Source organism: Chiloscyllium plagiosum, unplaced genomic scaffold, assembly GCF_037043375.1.
Source record: "Chiloscyllium plagiosum isolate Xiang-an unplaced genomic scaffold, Cpla_swu_hap1 HiC_scaffold_2, whole genome shotgun sequence".
In the NCBI taxonomy this organism is placed as follows: domain Eukaryota; kingdom Metazoa; phylum Chordata; class Chondrichthyes; order Orectolobiformes; family Hemiscylliidae; genus Chiloscyllium; species Chiloscyllium plagiosum.
This window is the reverse complement of record NW_028270140.1, coordinates 34,508,843-34,525,115: the sequence shown is the minus strand read 5'-3', so window position 1 is coordinate 34,525,115 and position 16,273 is coordinate 34,508,843. Positions and strand designations below refer to the sequence as shown.

The 16,273-nt window shown below is 43.6% G+C and overlaps 1 protein-coding gene across 1 annotated transcript; it reads right to left on the bottom strand.

The window, feature by feature from the left end:
- Window positions 1-12,372: 12,372 nt before the first annotated feature.
- On the bottom strand, window positions 12,373-13,741 carry LOC122539388 (transmembrane protein 215-like). The gene has a single exon (XM_043674181.2). It carries the CDS (start codon window positions 13,389-13,391, stop codon window positions 12,762-12,764), a length of 630 nt encoding a protein of 209 aa, XP_043530116.1. The 5' UTR covers window positions 13,392-13,741; the 3' UTR covers window positions 12,373-12,761.
- Window positions 13,742-16,273: the final 2,532 nt, after the last annotated feature.

The following is a 16,273-nucleotide window of genomic DNA, read 5'->3' as shown; positions in this document are numbered from 1 at the left end:
TATGGTAAAAACAATAACTGCAGATGCTGGAAACCAGATTCTGGATCAGTGGTGCTGGAAGAGCACAGCAATTCAGGCAGCATCCAACGAGCAGCGGAATCTCCTGGATGCCATGGTTTTCAGAAAGAGCTGAAAGAAAAGTAAGTGGGAGAGGTGGCTGCATTAACTAAGGAGAATACTGCAGTGCTGGAGAGAAAGGATGTCCCAGAATGGTCAAGGCAGTATCTATTTAACTAGAGAGGAGAAAGTGAGGTCTGCAGATGCTGGAGATCAGAGCTGAAAATGTGTTGCTGGAAAAGCGCAGCAGGGGGCTTATGCCCGAAACGTCGATTCTCCTGTTCCCTGGATGCTGCCTGACCTGCTGTGCTTTTCCAGCAACACATTTTCAGCTCTATTTAACTAGAACTAAGTACAAAAATGGGAAACTCATTGGTGCAATTGTAAGCCACCAATTTGAGGAAAATAAACAGAGAAATTTGTAAAAGACTTACATAGAGGTACAAATATTAAAGAGGAGTTACAATTAGACTAATTAACTCTCTGAATATAGATTGGGACTGTACTAATGAGAAGGTCCAAGTGGAGCAAGAATTCTTAGGGTGTAATTAGAAGAATGTTTTTATAGCAGCATGTTTGTAATCCAGTGAGAAAGGAAGTGCTGCTAGACCAGGTTCTTGAAAATGAGATGGACCAAATGGATCAAGTGTCAGTAAGGGAACATTTAAGGGACGGTGACTATTATATCAGAATTTAGATTGGCTATGGAAAAGCACAAGAAGCAATCCAGATAAAGAGTAATTAATTGGGGCAAATCTAATTGGAAGTGGATAGGAATGGATCAGCTCCAAACAAATTGGCTCAAATAAAACAATATAGTTTAGAAGAAGGGTCACTGGATCCAAAACATTAACTGCTGTCCTTCCACAGATGCAGCCAGAACTGCTGAGTTTCTCCACCAATTTCTATTTTTGTTTCAAGTTGGCAAGCAAATCAGTAAATGAAAATTGCACTGCCTTTAAAGAATATTGTACTCAAACTATGTTTGCAAGAAAAGAAAAGGTAGACTTAACAAATCCAGAGCTGTTCCTCAGACACCACAAAATATAGTAATCAACTTGAAGCAGTGTGCTTATGAAAGATTTCAACTGGGCAATACAACCAAGAAACATCTAAATGTAGAAAGTTCCGTGAAGAATTTTTTAAAAATCGAATAAAAGAAGCTAAGAGAGAGAGTATGAGAAGAGACTAGCAGCTAACAGGAAATGGAATACAAAAGTTTTCTGTGAACATAAAAAACAAAAAGGTGATAAAAGAAGTGTGATCAATTGGATATCAAAGAAGGATTTACACTTGGAGGTAAGGGAGAAGGCTGAGATATGAAATTAATACTTTATGTCTATTTTACTAAGGAAGATGATGCTGTGGAGGTCGTAGTATAATAACATATACCATTAGAACATAAACCATTATTTTTTCTATATGCCTCATGGCATAATTGAAGATCTATTTTTGATTATTACCATGTAATTTGCTGGTCAGTGTTCTCTGGGACATATAAAGAAACAGCAGAATTTTGTACTCTGATGAGCACTACATAAGGCATGGAGGAAGAAATGCATTTTGTGTATTAAAACATAGGAAATAGGAGCAGGAGCAGACTATACAGCCCATTGATTTTTCACATCAATTAGTAAGATCATGACTGATTTTTACCTCAATTCCTCTACATTACCTCCATATCCAAATAATCATTTGGTAGTGTAGAATTTGAATATTGCTGACAAAAAAAAACATTTTATTGAGCTTTTTACCTGGCATTCATCAGGGTAATTTGCAAGAATATAAGTTCAAGGGAAAACAAACATTTTATAATGCATGAGAGGAAACTGTTGATTAGATTGGCAAGTGGATTTTAATTAGAAGGGGTGTTGTCACAGATAATGCACCAATTACTGATTGGTAGTTAACTCCCAGTCTTTGTTCCAATGTTAAACTTGGCTGGTTAACTCTGGTCAGGGCATTGCCCTGAAAAATGAACCAGAAAATGGCTGTCACCTATTTTGTTGAGTTGAAACAGATGCAGTACATGTACATGTTCTTACTGTTTGCAAAGAATGCAATCATATGTAAAATCTATGTAGCTCCCAGCACATGCAAGTGTGCCATACTGCAAGCTTGACCACAATCCCAGATTGGTAGTCAGTTTAATTCTTTGCACACTCAAGATTATCCTGTAAATGTTGACCAATTGCAGAACAGCATCTAATATTGGACACTGTTGCAGGTTTTGCAAACACAAGGGTTTTGCAAATGGTCAGTAACTTGCTTATTGCAGCTGAACGATATGTAGCTTGATCTGATCCACCGGTCTTGGGGATGCAGGCTATATACCTGGTATTACACTGCCCCTGTAAATCATATAGCACATTACTCAGTTGGGTAATACACAGAACATCTTTTTGGCTTGATGAAAGGATCCAGTTAATAGCGAACATAACTCACCAAAGTACTGCATATTAACTGCATGAAACAGCTGGCTTCACCTGCTCAAACTTTTGAAATATCTTACACTAATCTGAAATGGATGGACACTTTTATGGACCAAATGTGATCACCTGGGGGACTTTCATGAGTTTGTATGATATGGAGCAAGAAATTATTTGATATAGCCATTATCCTGCAGGATGGCTTTGATGCATCCCTATTTCATAGAATCGCTGCAGTACAGAAAGAGGCCATTTTGCCCATCGAGTCTGCACTGACCCAGAAACAGCCCTGCATCCTATCCACCTAACCCCATACTTCCCATGGTTAATCCATATAACCTGCACACTACAGGGCAATTTAGCATGGCCAATCCCTGGACACTATGGGCAATTTAGCATAACCAATCCACCTAACCTGCACATCTTCAGATTGTGGGAGGAAACCCTCACAGACACAGGGAGAATGTGCAAACTCCACATAGAAAGTCACCCAAGACTTGAATCAAACTCTGGTCCCTGGCCATTTGAGGCAGCTGTGCTAACCACTGAGCCACTGTGCTGTCCTTTCTGCATCCAGTGAACAAATGGCTCAGGCCCAGTCTACACAATCTATAGTTTAAGGACAATCTTATACTGTATGGATCTGGAGGAATCCCAATGTGTATTCTGACCAATGAAGGTAGGTTTGCAGTAGACAGCCATAGAGGACCTAATGGCCATTTTCTCAAGTGGGATATCGAGAGAAGGGAGTTCATGTGACTGTTCCATTTAAAAGGTGGATTTTACTTCAAGGTGAAAGCTATTAATATATGTAAGGAAATTCTGACATGCAGCTGTGGATTCAAATATAGCAAACGTTTCATCAAATTATCAGAGGTATGCAAAAAGTAGGAGGTGTTTATGATGATTAGAAAGGTTTTATGGTGAACTTAGGGAGAAACTGTTTCCTCTGGTAGAGGGTGTCCAGAGAGTGGAGCTAACCTTAAAACCGAACCAAGAAAATTTGACTGTGATGTCAGGAAGAATCTCTTCACACAAAGGATAGTGGAAATCTGGAATTGTCTCCCCATCAAGTAGTGGTGAGGAGGTGGTTGAGTGCGATGGGAAAGCCATAAATGACAAAGATTAATACATTTTTGTTAGATAAGGTTTATTAAGGGTAACAGAACCAAAGCAGGTGCGATAAAGTTAGGTTTCAGATCAGTCATGATCTAAGTGAATGATTGAATATATTCAAGGGGCTAAATGGCAGACAACATCTGAAGATTTTAATAGCTTCCTTCAGTTCCATGTTCCTAAACGCATTATGTTGTGCATGCAGTTCTGTAGAAAGTTCAGTGAAAATGGATATTTTCATTGGTGGAATTAGTGAATTATAGTAGGATTTAGATCATGTAATTGTCATGTATTCTACTGGAAATTCCATATTTCAACATGTTACAATGGAAAAAAGACAATGTAAATATTTATAACTGGAAAAACCTGTGTCAACATTTCACTGTCGCACTTTATTGGTGAACCAACTGAATCGTGTCAATCTGTTTGTTGAAAGATGGTTTTCTCCTTTTTACTCAATAACTGACATTTCTAATGTACCTCATAAGACCTTAAAATTAAAAATTGAAAAACTACAATCAGCATGATTAAATTTCTTCTCTGATTTTCTTCTGTGTCTTTTAATACCTGTATCAATTTTTTTACTTTAAGGAAAGGGTTTTTAAAGATACATTAAGGACAAAAGGGAAACTAGGGAGAGAATAGGCCCCCTCAAAGATCAGCAAGGCGGCCTTTGTGTGGAGCCGCAGAAAATGGGGGAGATACTAAATGAGTTTTTGCATCAGTATTTACTGTGGAAAAGGAGATGGAAGATATAGACTGTAGGGAAATAGATGGTGACATCTTGCAAAATTTCATATGACAGAGGAGGAAGTGCTGGATGTCTTGAAAAGGGTAAAGGTGGATAAATCCCCAGGACTTGATCAGCTGAACAGGCTGTTTTCCCTGGAGCGTCGGAGGCTGAGGGGTGACCTTATAGAGGTTTACAAAATTATGAGGGGCATGGATAGGATAAATAGACAAAGTCTTTTCTCTGGAATCTGGGAGTCCAGAACTAGAGGGCATAGTTTAGGATGAGAGGGGAAAGATATAAAAGAGACCTAAGGGGCAACTTATTCACGCAGAGGGTGGTACGTGTATGGAATGAGCTGCCAGAGGATGTGGTGGAGGCTGGTACAATTGCAACATTTAAGAGGCATTTGGATGGGTATATGAATAGAAAGGGTTTGGAGGGATATGGGCCAAGTGCTGGCAGGTGGGATTAGATTGGGTTGGGATGTCTGGTTGGCGTGGACGGGTTGGACCGAAGGGTCTGTTTCCATGCTGTACATCTCTATGACTCTAGGTGTACCTGAGAACTCTGTGGGAAGCTAGGGAAGTGATTGCTGGGCCTCTTGCTGAGACATTTGTATCATCGATAGTCACAGATGAGGTGCCAGAAGACTGGAGGTTGGCAAATATGGTGCCACTGTTTAAGGAGGATAGTAAGGACAAGCCAGGGAACTATAGACCAGTGAGCCTGAAATCAGTGGTGGGCACATTGTTGTAGGGAATCCTGAGGGACAGGATGTACAAGTATTTGGAAAGGCAAGGACTGATTAGGGATAGTCAACATGGCTTTGTGCATGGGAAATCATGTCTCACAAACTTGATTGAGTTTTTTGAAGAAGTAACAAAGAGGATTGATGAGGGCTGAGTGGTAGATGTGATCTATATAGACTTCAGTAAGGCATTTGACAAGGTTCTCCATGGGAGACTGATTAGCAAGGTTAGATCTCATGGAATACAGGGAGAACTAGCCATTTGGATACAGAACCGGCTCAAAGGTAGAAGACAGAGGGTGGTGGTGGAGGGTTGTTTTTCCGACTGGAGGCCTGTGACCAGTGGAGTGCCACAAGGATCGGTGCTAGGTCCTCTACTTTTTGTCATTTACATAAATGGTTTTGATGCGAACATAAGAGGTAGAGTTAGTAAGTTTGCAGATGACACCAAAATTGGAGGTGTAGTGGACAGTGAAGAGGGTTACCTCAGATTACAATAGGATCTTCACCAGATGGGCCAATGGCAGATGGAGTTTAATTCATATAAATGCGAGGTGCTGCATTTTGGGAAAGCAAATCTTAGCAGGACTTATATACTTAATGGTAAGATCCTAGGGAGTGTCGCTGAACAAAGAAGTGCAGATTCATAGCTCCTTGAAAGTGGAGTCACAAGTAGATAGGATAGTGAAGAAGGTGTTTGGTATGGTCAGAGTATTGAGTACAGGAGTTGGGAGGTCATGTTGCGACTGTACAGGACATTGGTTAGGCCACTGTTGGAATATTGTGTGCAATTCTGGCCTCCTTCCTATCGGAAAGATGTTGTGAAACTTGAAAGGGTTCAGAAAAGATTTACAAGGATGTTGCCAGGGTTGGAGGATTTGAGCTATAGGGAGAGGCTGAACAGGCTGGGGCTGTTTCCTCTGGGTGTCGGAGACTGAGGGGTGATCTTATAGAGGTTTACAAAATTATGAGGGGCATGAATAGGGTAAATAGACAAAGTCTTTTCCTTGGGATCGGGGAGTCCAGAACAAGAGGGCATAGGTTTAGGGCGAGAAGGGAAAGATATAAAAGAGACCTAAGGGGCAACTTTTTCATACAGAGGGTGGTACGTGTATGGAATGGGCTGCCAGAAGAAGTGGTGGAGGCTGGTATATGAATAGAAAGGGTTTGGAGGGATATGGGCCAAGTGCTGGCAGGTGGGATTAGATTGGGTTGGGATGTCTGGTTGGCGTGGACGGGTTGGACCTATGCCTGAAACATCGATTCTCCTGCGCCTTTGATGCTGCCTGACCTGCTGCGCTTTTCCAGCAACACATTTTTAAGCTAAGACCGAGATGCTGTACATCTCTATGACTCTATGACTCAGCCTTACTCATAACCCTGAGTTTGTAATTGTTTATGCCAAACAGAATAACTCTCTTAAATAAAAGATACATTCTGCTGTCTGATATGGATTTTCAGAAGTTATATTTGAGGAAGTGTCATTGCAATTAAATGATTTAATGGAACTTACCAATAAGCAAGTGGGTCCTTGATTAAATGCTTCCTCTAAAAGACAGTACCTCTGACATTCAGCATTCCCTCATTAATACTAAAGTTTAGATTATCTACTCAAATCCCATCATCTGCTCCCAGAACTGAACATATAGCCTGAGCAACAAAAAACCTTTGTAGAAACATGCTGCAACTGCCATACTTTTGTCTACAGAGTCAAACCACTTTTATTTCCTATTCATCTTCAACAACTACAGGGTTCCTCAAGACCTCAATTTTTACCTTTAACAGACCAACCACCTGACTCCAATAGGAAATCAATCTTCCACAGAACAGGAAGATTGCAGCAAGTTACAGCAACACTGGGAACAGGGTGAAAAGTCAATGCTTATGGGCGCTGCTGCCCAGTTTCTGCCAAGTGGGAGGCCCACAGATTGTTCCCATGCCATCAGTAACTTGAGTTAAGTCCTATCTATAAATAATAACATTACATTTACGTAATAACTTGGATTTATTTAGCCTGTGACTGTCAAGAGAGAATGATTTACTCCCAGGAAATTCAAGGTTGGTTGGGTCTGAGGTGACTCACATGGCAATTTTCATTTCATGCTTCTGGGAATTTCCAAATATTTCAGCGTCTGTCCCTGATGTTAAAGCTGAGGGGGTAACTTGCTGAGAAGTAATTCCAGCTTGAGTTATAAGTCCACAAATGGGAGCAACAGAACTGGATAGTGCATTTGTCACTCAAGCCTGTTCGGTAATTCACTGTCATGATGGCTGACTTCCAACCTAACTCTTTATACTCATTTTCCTCATATACATAACATCCAAATTATTATCCCACCTGATATTAATTTCCACCAAAAGGGAGAATTGGGTAAATTCTATACTGAGTGAGTCAGTTTACCAACTGAATAAAAATCAAAAGAATGGAGAAAGCTGTAAATCAGAAACAAAAACTGAAAGTGCTGGACAAACAGGAAAATATTCTGAGAAAGAGTCATTGACCCACACAGTTAACAGACCTTGTTTTTGTTTCTGATTTGCAGCATTCTCCATTTTTTTGGTTTTTCTGACAAAGATTCTGTTTTTGGCATTAACACCTCATCTGGACACACATTTTCTTTCTTTACTTTGTCCATAACCACCCTCTTTTATCACACCATAATCCCTTTCATCCTCTCTGAGGGTGCATCTTTAGATTTAGATTCCCTACAGTGTGGAAACAGGCCCTTCGGCCCAACAAGTCCATACTGACCCTCTGAAGAGTAACCCACCCAGCCCCATTTCCCTCTGACTAATTGACCTAACACTATAGGCAAATTTAACATAGCCAATTCACCTGACCTGCACACCTTTGGACTGTGGGAGGAAACCGGAGCAAACCCACGCAGACACAGCGAAGGATGTGCAAACTCCATACAGGCAGTCGCCCGAGGCTGGAATCGAACCTGGGACCCTGGTACGGTGAGGCCGCAGTGCTGAGCCACTGTGCCACCCTTAAAGACTTGCCTCAACAGATATCCAGAGTGAACAAACTCCTGTCTTGATTTGAAATGCAAGGAATTGATCATCAATGAGCCTGGCGTGACATGTTAACTTTAATCACAGAAGGGATTCTGGAGTAGTGGTGCTGGAAAAGCAGGAATACCATCAGGGCTTTTGCCCGAAACGTCGATTTTCCTGCTCCTCGGATGCTGCCTGAACTGCTGTGCTTTTCCAGCACCACTCTACTCCAGAATCTGGTTTCCAGCATCTGCAGTCATTGTTTTTACCTAGTTTAATCACAGAAGGGGTAAACTGGTTCAATAACTGAAATTGCTGGAAAAGCAGGAAAATGTTCTGAGGAAGAGTCACCAGACCCACACTGCTAACAGACCTGCTGAGCTTTTCCAGTTTTTTTTGAACCAGTTTACCCCTTCTGTGATTAAAATTAATCTGCATCCTCAGAAAAGATGAAAGGGATTATGATGCATGGCAAAAGAGGGTGGTTATGGAAAAAGTAAAAAAAAAACAAAATGTGTGTCCCGAGGAGGTGTTAATGTCAAAAACAGAATCTTTGTCTGAAAGTAATTGAAGTATTGGTTATGATCTAAAGTTGAGTTCACAATGGCAGGCTGCTAAATTCCTAACTGAAACCCAAAATACTATTTTCAAACTTGCATTCACCTTCGCTGATACAGTATAGAAAGACAAATTCAGAGAATAGGAATGGGATGGAGAAATAAAGTGGCAATGCTGCTCTGATTTATGTTATTTGACATCCATACAGCTTTGCATTACTTCTGTTACCTCATAGTGATCCATCTCCCCTACAATGTAATTCTTGAGGTGGGGGGGTGGTCCATGAATGATTATTTTGGACTCCCTCACCATTTTTCCACTGTTGTCTTGCCAGACTCCTGGATTATTGAAACTCTCTTCTGGAGCCATGAAAGACATCACAGAATCCCTACAGTGTGGAAATAGACCATTTGGCCCATCGAGTCCACACTGACCTTCTGAAAAGAATCCCACCCAAACCCACCCTCCTCCCCCATCCCTGTAAACCTGCATTTCCCATGGCTAATCCACCTAGCCTGCAGATCCCTTGACACTATGAACAATTTAGCATGGCCAATCCACCTAACCTGCACATCTTTGGACTGTTGTAGGAAATCTGGGCGCCCGTAGGAAACCCACGCAGACACAGGGAGCAAGTGCAAACTCCACACAGACAGTCACCCAAAGCTGGAATCAAACCCTGGTCCCTGGAGCTATGAGGCAGCAGTGCTAACCATTGAGCCACTGTCACATCACTATTCCAGGGCATCAACAACAATTTATATGGCAGCTTTCATGTAATGGCATTTCTCTAGACTTCTTGTGTTATCAAACATGTTTTAAGACAGAGCCACAGTAAGTGATGTCAGGACAGGTGACCAACAGCTTGGTAAAAAATCTAGGCTTTAAGGTGAAAAAGGCAGTGAAAGCCAAGGGCTTGAGGCACAAGGTAGCTGAAGCCACGGTGACCAATGTTGAATGTTCAAGATTAAATTACCTACAGTATGGAAACAGGCCCTTCAGCCCAACAGGTCCACACCAACCCTCCAAAGAGTATAACCCACCCATTCCCCTACCTGACTCATGCACCCAACGCTATAGGACAATTTATCATAGCCAATTCACTGGCCTGCGCATCTTTGGATTGTGGGGAGAAAAACCTCGCTGGCATGGGGAGAATGTGCAAAGTCCACACAAACTTCGTTTCCTACCAACTAACTCCATCGCCCACCTTAGCAAGTGACTGATGCTAAACTAAAGTGTTCATAATCTCTGACCTCGCAATGAACTTCCAACCATATTTCGGTACCATCAATATTTCCCACTCTGCTACATAATTCAATTCTACTTCAATTCATCTGCTGCTGAAACCATCATTCATTCCTATGTTACCTCTTAATTATCCCAATCCTCTCCTAGCTGACTTCTTACCTCTGCAAACTCTAATACCCATTTCCTAAGCATGCCGGGTCATCTTTCTAAAACTATGCTCGCTGACCTACGTTGCTTGCCTGTTTAGAAACTCCTCGATTTTAAAAGAATCATCCTTGGTTTCAAATCCCATGTGTAGTCTCTGTCTTTATGCTCAGCTCAGTGATATTCTCCAGCCTTACAGCTCATTGAGATCTTGCTCCTCCTCCAACTCTATTCTCTGCATTGACCAAATATCCTAGCCCCATTTGCCAGTAGTTGGTCCATATCCCCCTAAACCCTTCCTATTCATATACCCATCCAGATGCCTTTTAAAAATTGCAATTGTACTAGCCTCCACCACCTCCTGTGGCAACTCGTTCCACACAAGCACCATATGTGAAAATATTGCCTCTTGGGTCCTTTTTAAATCTTACCTCTCTCATCTTAAACCTCTGCCATTTAGTCTTGGATTCTCCTAACCTGGGAAAAAAGACCTTAGCTATTCACCCTATCCATGCTCCTCATGAATTTATAAACCTCTGTAAGATTACCCCTCAGTCTCCGACGCTCCCGTGAAATAAAGCACCAGCCTATTCAGCCTCTCCCTATGGTTCAAATCCTCCAATCCCAGCAACACCATTGTAAATCTTTTCTGAACCCTTTCAAGTTTAACATCTTCCTATAACAGGGAGACCAGAATTGAACACAGCATTCTAAAAGTTCCCTCACCAATGTCCTGTACAACAGCAGCATGGTGCCCCAACTCCTATATTCAATGCGCTGAAAGAACTGTGGATACTGTAAATCAGAAACAGAAACAGAAATTGCTGGAAAAGCTCAGTAGGTCTGGCAGCATCAGTGGAGAGAAATCAGAGGTAATGTTTTGGCTCCAGTAACACTTCCTCTGAAGGGATCCTTTGGTCCAACCACTCCACACCGACCATAATCCCAAACTAAACTAGTTCCACCCATCCTTGCTTGGTCCATATCCCTCCAAATCTTTCCTAAGAGTGCCAAATGCCTTCTTCACCAACCTATCCAACTGCGACTCCACTTCCAAGGAACTTTATATCTGACCCCTAGGCCTCTTTGTTTGGCAAAACTCAACAGGGCCCTATCATTAACTATATAAGTCCTGCCCTGGTTTGCCTTAACAAAATGCAGCACCTCACATTTATTTAAATTAAACTCCATCTGCCACTCCCCCGCCCATTGGACCGTATCCCATTGTCCTCTGAGATGTTGTTCTCTTTTTCTTCACTGTCCACTATACCAGGCCTCTCTACCTGAAGGACATTCAGAGAAGATTCACCAGGATGTTGCCTGGTCTCAAAGGCATTGGCTATGAGGAAAGATTAAAACGAATTAGATACTTTTCACTGGAGAGGTGGCAGCTGAGAGGAGACCAGCTCGAGGTCTATATATTTATGAGAGGCATAGAGAGGGTGGATAGTCAGAGGCTTTTTCCCAGGGTTGAAGTTTCAGTTACAAGGGGCACATGTTCAAGGTGAGAGGGGGAAAGTTTAAGGAAGATGTGCGTGGCAAGTTTTTTCACACAGAGAGTGGGAGGAGCCTGGAACGCGCTGGCAGAAGAAGTGGTGGAAACAGGCCACATTTAAGAGGCATCTGGATAGTTACATAAATAGGGAGGGAATAGAGGGATACAGTCCGAATAAAGGCAGGTGGTTTGTTTTTTAGTTTAGATGGGGGCATGCTGATGGGCACAGGCTTGGTTGGGCCTAAGGGCCTGTTCCTGTGCTGCATTTCTCTTTTGTTCTTTGTTCTTTGTCCCAAGAGTGATGCCCCTGAGTTTTAAACTGGCCAGCCAGGTGAAACCAACTCAGTGTCTACTCTGTCAAACTCCTGTCAAGTTCTGGTCAGGACAGTGATGGTGGTCTGGAGGAAGCTGAACAGCCCAATTCCCTGGAAAAACGAAGCATCACTGAGCGCATGTACAGACTCGGGAGTCTCGTCAACTTCACAGGAATGGTAATTGGCCAACGCTGACAATTTCCCCAACGCAAATTCCGGGGAAATGATCGCACATTCAACTCATTCAACAGTAAATCCATATCAAAAAGGCCAGGAAGCTTTTCAGAAGCAAAACTTGTTTGGGAACAGGCAAGTGATGAAAATCAAAGTGTCATTTTGCAATAATTAGCACCACCGTCCTTCCCTGCTTAATTCCCCAATCCTTGTAAAGACCTGTTAAATTTAAAGAAACCGAGTTAAACGAGTCTCATACTTCCATTCACAAATTGAATCCCTTTCAGATTTCCTGCCATAAACATAAAACTCACAGAGAACGAACAAATGACAACAATTAGGTAAATACAAAATCTGATTTTTTTTATGGTTTTGGGTCATTGACGCGGATTTACAAAAAAATCCACATTCCTTGGAACATGCTTAGGTTAAACATGCTTGCGCAGATATGTGGTGCAACAAGACCGGTTCAAGTCTAAGATCTAGGCTGAGGAACAAAAGCATACATTAAATAAAACATGAATCATATTCATAATTAGTTTTAGGTCTAATAACGCTTAAAATTGCCAAAGTGACAATCCACAAAACACGCCTGTGTCACTCCCACCCAACTCAAGGTCTCAGGTTCTCGTTAAAAAAAAATAACCCAAGGTTGAAAAGCTCGCTTGCTTGATGGGGGAGGGGGGGGGGGGGGGTTGCTATTCGGCTGCAGCGGCTGCACACTTCGGTGTTCAAGTCTCCCTCACACTATTGTCTCGTAGTCCCAGCAAAGTCTGACATGTTGGGTTTCTCCCGGGCTGGGGTAACAGCAGTAATACCTGCCGTAGGGGACACTGTCCCGAGGGGAGTAGACCACACTGTCCCGGGTAGAGTAGACGCTGGTGTAGAAGGCGCTGTCCCGGTTGGAGCACAGCCGGGCGAAGGCGCAGTAGTTGTTGAAGACTCCGGATGGGTAGTAGGTCTCCAAGTATCTCCTGGCCGCCTCTTGGTCGCTCTTGCGGATCAGGCTCCGGGAGTCCACAGAGAAGCCTCCCTCCTCGACCTCGGGGGTCTGGGTCCTGGTCGAGGTCTTGGACATGTCCTGCCAGCTGCCCCCGATGCTCGGGGCAGCCAAGAGCTCTCCCTCGGTGTCCCTTCTGTCCCGGCCACAACACAGGGCTGCCGGCCACTTGGAGAATCCATCGGTCTTCTTGGCCAGCAGGATGGCAGCCAGGCCGGGCAGGAAGATAGCAGGCCCGATGGCAATGAGCGGGATATCTCCCAGAGTCTCCCCTCTCACTCCAGACACGGTGAACATGAAGCCAAAAACCAGGAAGACACTGACCAAAGCCACCACCAGCCCTGTCCTGGGGTTGATGTTGTCTGCTCTCATTGAGAAATTTCTTGTCACTGGGGTCGGTCAGATAAGGTGGTCCCTGTTCTCCCTCTCTCTCTCTCTCTCTCTGGGATTGCACTCTCCCACTCCCTCTCCTCACAGTCTATGATGCCACTGTGGGGCCTGAATTCTTTCAGACTGGCTGTCCCGTCTGATAACCTGCAAACGGCACTCAGCAAACAGACCTGAGCTCCTCAGCCAACTGAATCTCAGCGGAGTAATTAAAAATTCTTGCATTACAAAAACTGAGCTGTCAGAGTGTGTGCCTTTATGTGTTTGTGGCCAATCAGCCAAAAACTGGACTGACAACGCCGGCAGGATCATTATCCTCATCCAAACTCATATCCTTTTACATTTAAATTTGCTTAAACAGTTTTTAGAGATCACGCAGGCCCACTGTCTGCACAAAGCCCCTCTGGAGACTGTAGAGTCTTGTCAAAATAAACTGCCCAGTTTAAGAAGATGTTTGCACCTCACTTGCTGTCACCACTAATACCCCGCGTTTGTGCATTGACCCCCACTGATATGATTCATAGGAAGAGAATTGTTTGCAGTGCAAACACATGTCACTGTAGCTGGGTTATATTACAAAGGCAGATCTCTGTATTTGACCCGTTACTCGTAAGGACATTATAATGATGCTAATAGAGGAACAAATAGCAACACAGTAGGTAAGACACAATGAGGCGTGTATGTGTCTGTGTGTTTGTCTGTGTGTGTGTGCCTGTTTGTGTGTGTGTCTGTCTGTGTGTATATGTGTGGGCACGTGTCTGTCTGTCTGTGTCTGTGAGTCTGCGTGTGTGTGTCTCTGTGTCTGTGTGTCTGTCTGTCTGTGTGTTTGTGTCTGTGTGCTTGTCCGTGTGTGTCTGTCTGTGTGTGCATCTGTGTCTGTCTGTGTCTGTCTATGTGTCTGTCCGTGTGTGTCTTTGTGTGTCTGTGTGTGTGCATGTCTCTGTGTGTCTGTCTGTGTGTGTCTCTGTGTGTCTGTCTGTGTGTGTGCATGTCTCTATGTCTGTGTGTGTCTGTGTGTGTGTCTGTGTGTCTGTCTGTCTCTGTGTGTGTGTCTGTGTGTGTGTGCATGTCTCTGTGTCTGTGTGTGTCTGTGTGTCTGTTTGTGTCTGTGTGCCTGTGTGTGTTTGTGTGTGTGTCTGTGTGTGCCTGTGTGTATGTTTGTCTGTGTGTGTCTGTCTGTGTGTGTCTCTGTGTCTGTGTGTGTGTGTGTGTTTGGGGATGGTTATACATTGACCAGACTTAGGGCTTCACTGCTTTAGGAAGGTCTTGGCAGCCACGGGATAAGTGACAGGCGATTCCCCTGTGGGAAGTGATTAGCTTTCATATGCAGAAAACAAACACACGCTGTACTGAGTGCTTCTCCTCCCTTTTAAGCACTTCCTCAACTCGGAACTGGCTTCTCCCAGAGTTGAGGAATGCGAGTGAAGTATCCCAGCAAAGGAACTTCTCTGACATCCCAAACACTTCCGTAATGAAAGCCCATGAGAGAGGGACCAGCAGCCTGTGGCGGCTGCACCTGCTATATATATGGGCTCTCGACATTCCTGGGCAGTCGATGTGCAGTTAGTGGAAGCTTCCATATGTGTGAGTGTTTTGCCCATCCAAAATGTTCAGCAGGAGGTGAGAAATGCGAATTGGAGGTATTCAACAACAGCATTTATTTCATTCAAGCTGCACCTTACATACCGGGCAAAGTGCTTCATTGCTCCCCATTATTTCTGCAATAACCTTTAATGCTACAGCTCTCCCAGATTTCTCTGCTCCTCGAATTCAAGCCTCTTCAGCATCTCTCATTTTAGCCCCTCAACTTTTGGCAGTTATGGCTTTAGTAACAAAGCCTTATTGTTTGGAATTCCTCCCGCTAAATTTCTGATTCTCTCTTATATTGTCAGAGTCATAGAGCACAGAAACAGACATTAGGTCCAACCAGTCCATGCCCAACACAATCCCAAACTAAACTAGTCCCACCTGCCCTCTCCTGGCCCATACCTCTCCAAACCTTTCTTCTTCATGTACATATCACCACTGCCTCTGGAAGTTCATTCCGCACCAGAACCACACTCTGTGTAAAAACACTGCCCCTCTGTTTTTTTAAAAATGTCTCTCCTCTCTTAAAAAATGCCCCTAGTCTTGAAATCCCCATTCCTAAGGAAAAGACACCTACCATTAACTCTATCTATACCCCACATGATTTTCTAAACCTCAAAAAGGTCACGTCTCAACTTCCTACGCTCCACTGACAAAAGTCCCAGGAGAAAGTGAGGACTGCAGATGCTGGAGATCAGATTCTAAGAGTGTAGTGCTGGAAAAGCACAGCTGGTCAGGCAGCATCCAAGAAGCAGGAGAGTTGGCGTTTCAAGCGTAAGCTCTTTATCAGGAAGGGGGTGGCCCAAGGGGGCTGAGAGATAAATGGGAGGGGATGGGGCTTGGGGGAAGGTAGCTGGGAATGCCAAAGGCAGATGAAGGTGGGGTGAAGGTGATAGTTGGGAGAGGAGGGTGGAACGGATAGGTAGGAAGGAAAAAGGACAGGTAGGACAATTCAAGAGGATGGTGCTGAGCTGGAAGGTTGGATCTGGGATAAGGTGGGAGGAGAGGAAATGAGGAATCTGATGAAATTCATATTGATCCCATGTGGTTGGAGGATCCCAAGGTGGAAGAGGAGGCATTCTTCTTTCAGGCATCAGGTGGCTAGAGTTTGCTGGTGAAGGAGGCCCAGGACTTGCATGTCCTTGGCAGAGTGGGAAAGGGAGTGGAAGGGTTCAGCCACAGGATGAGTGGGGTTGTTTAGTCCTTGTGTCCCAAAGATATTCTCTGAAACGTTCGGCAAGTTGGCATTCTGTCTCCCCTATGTAGAGGAGACCACATTG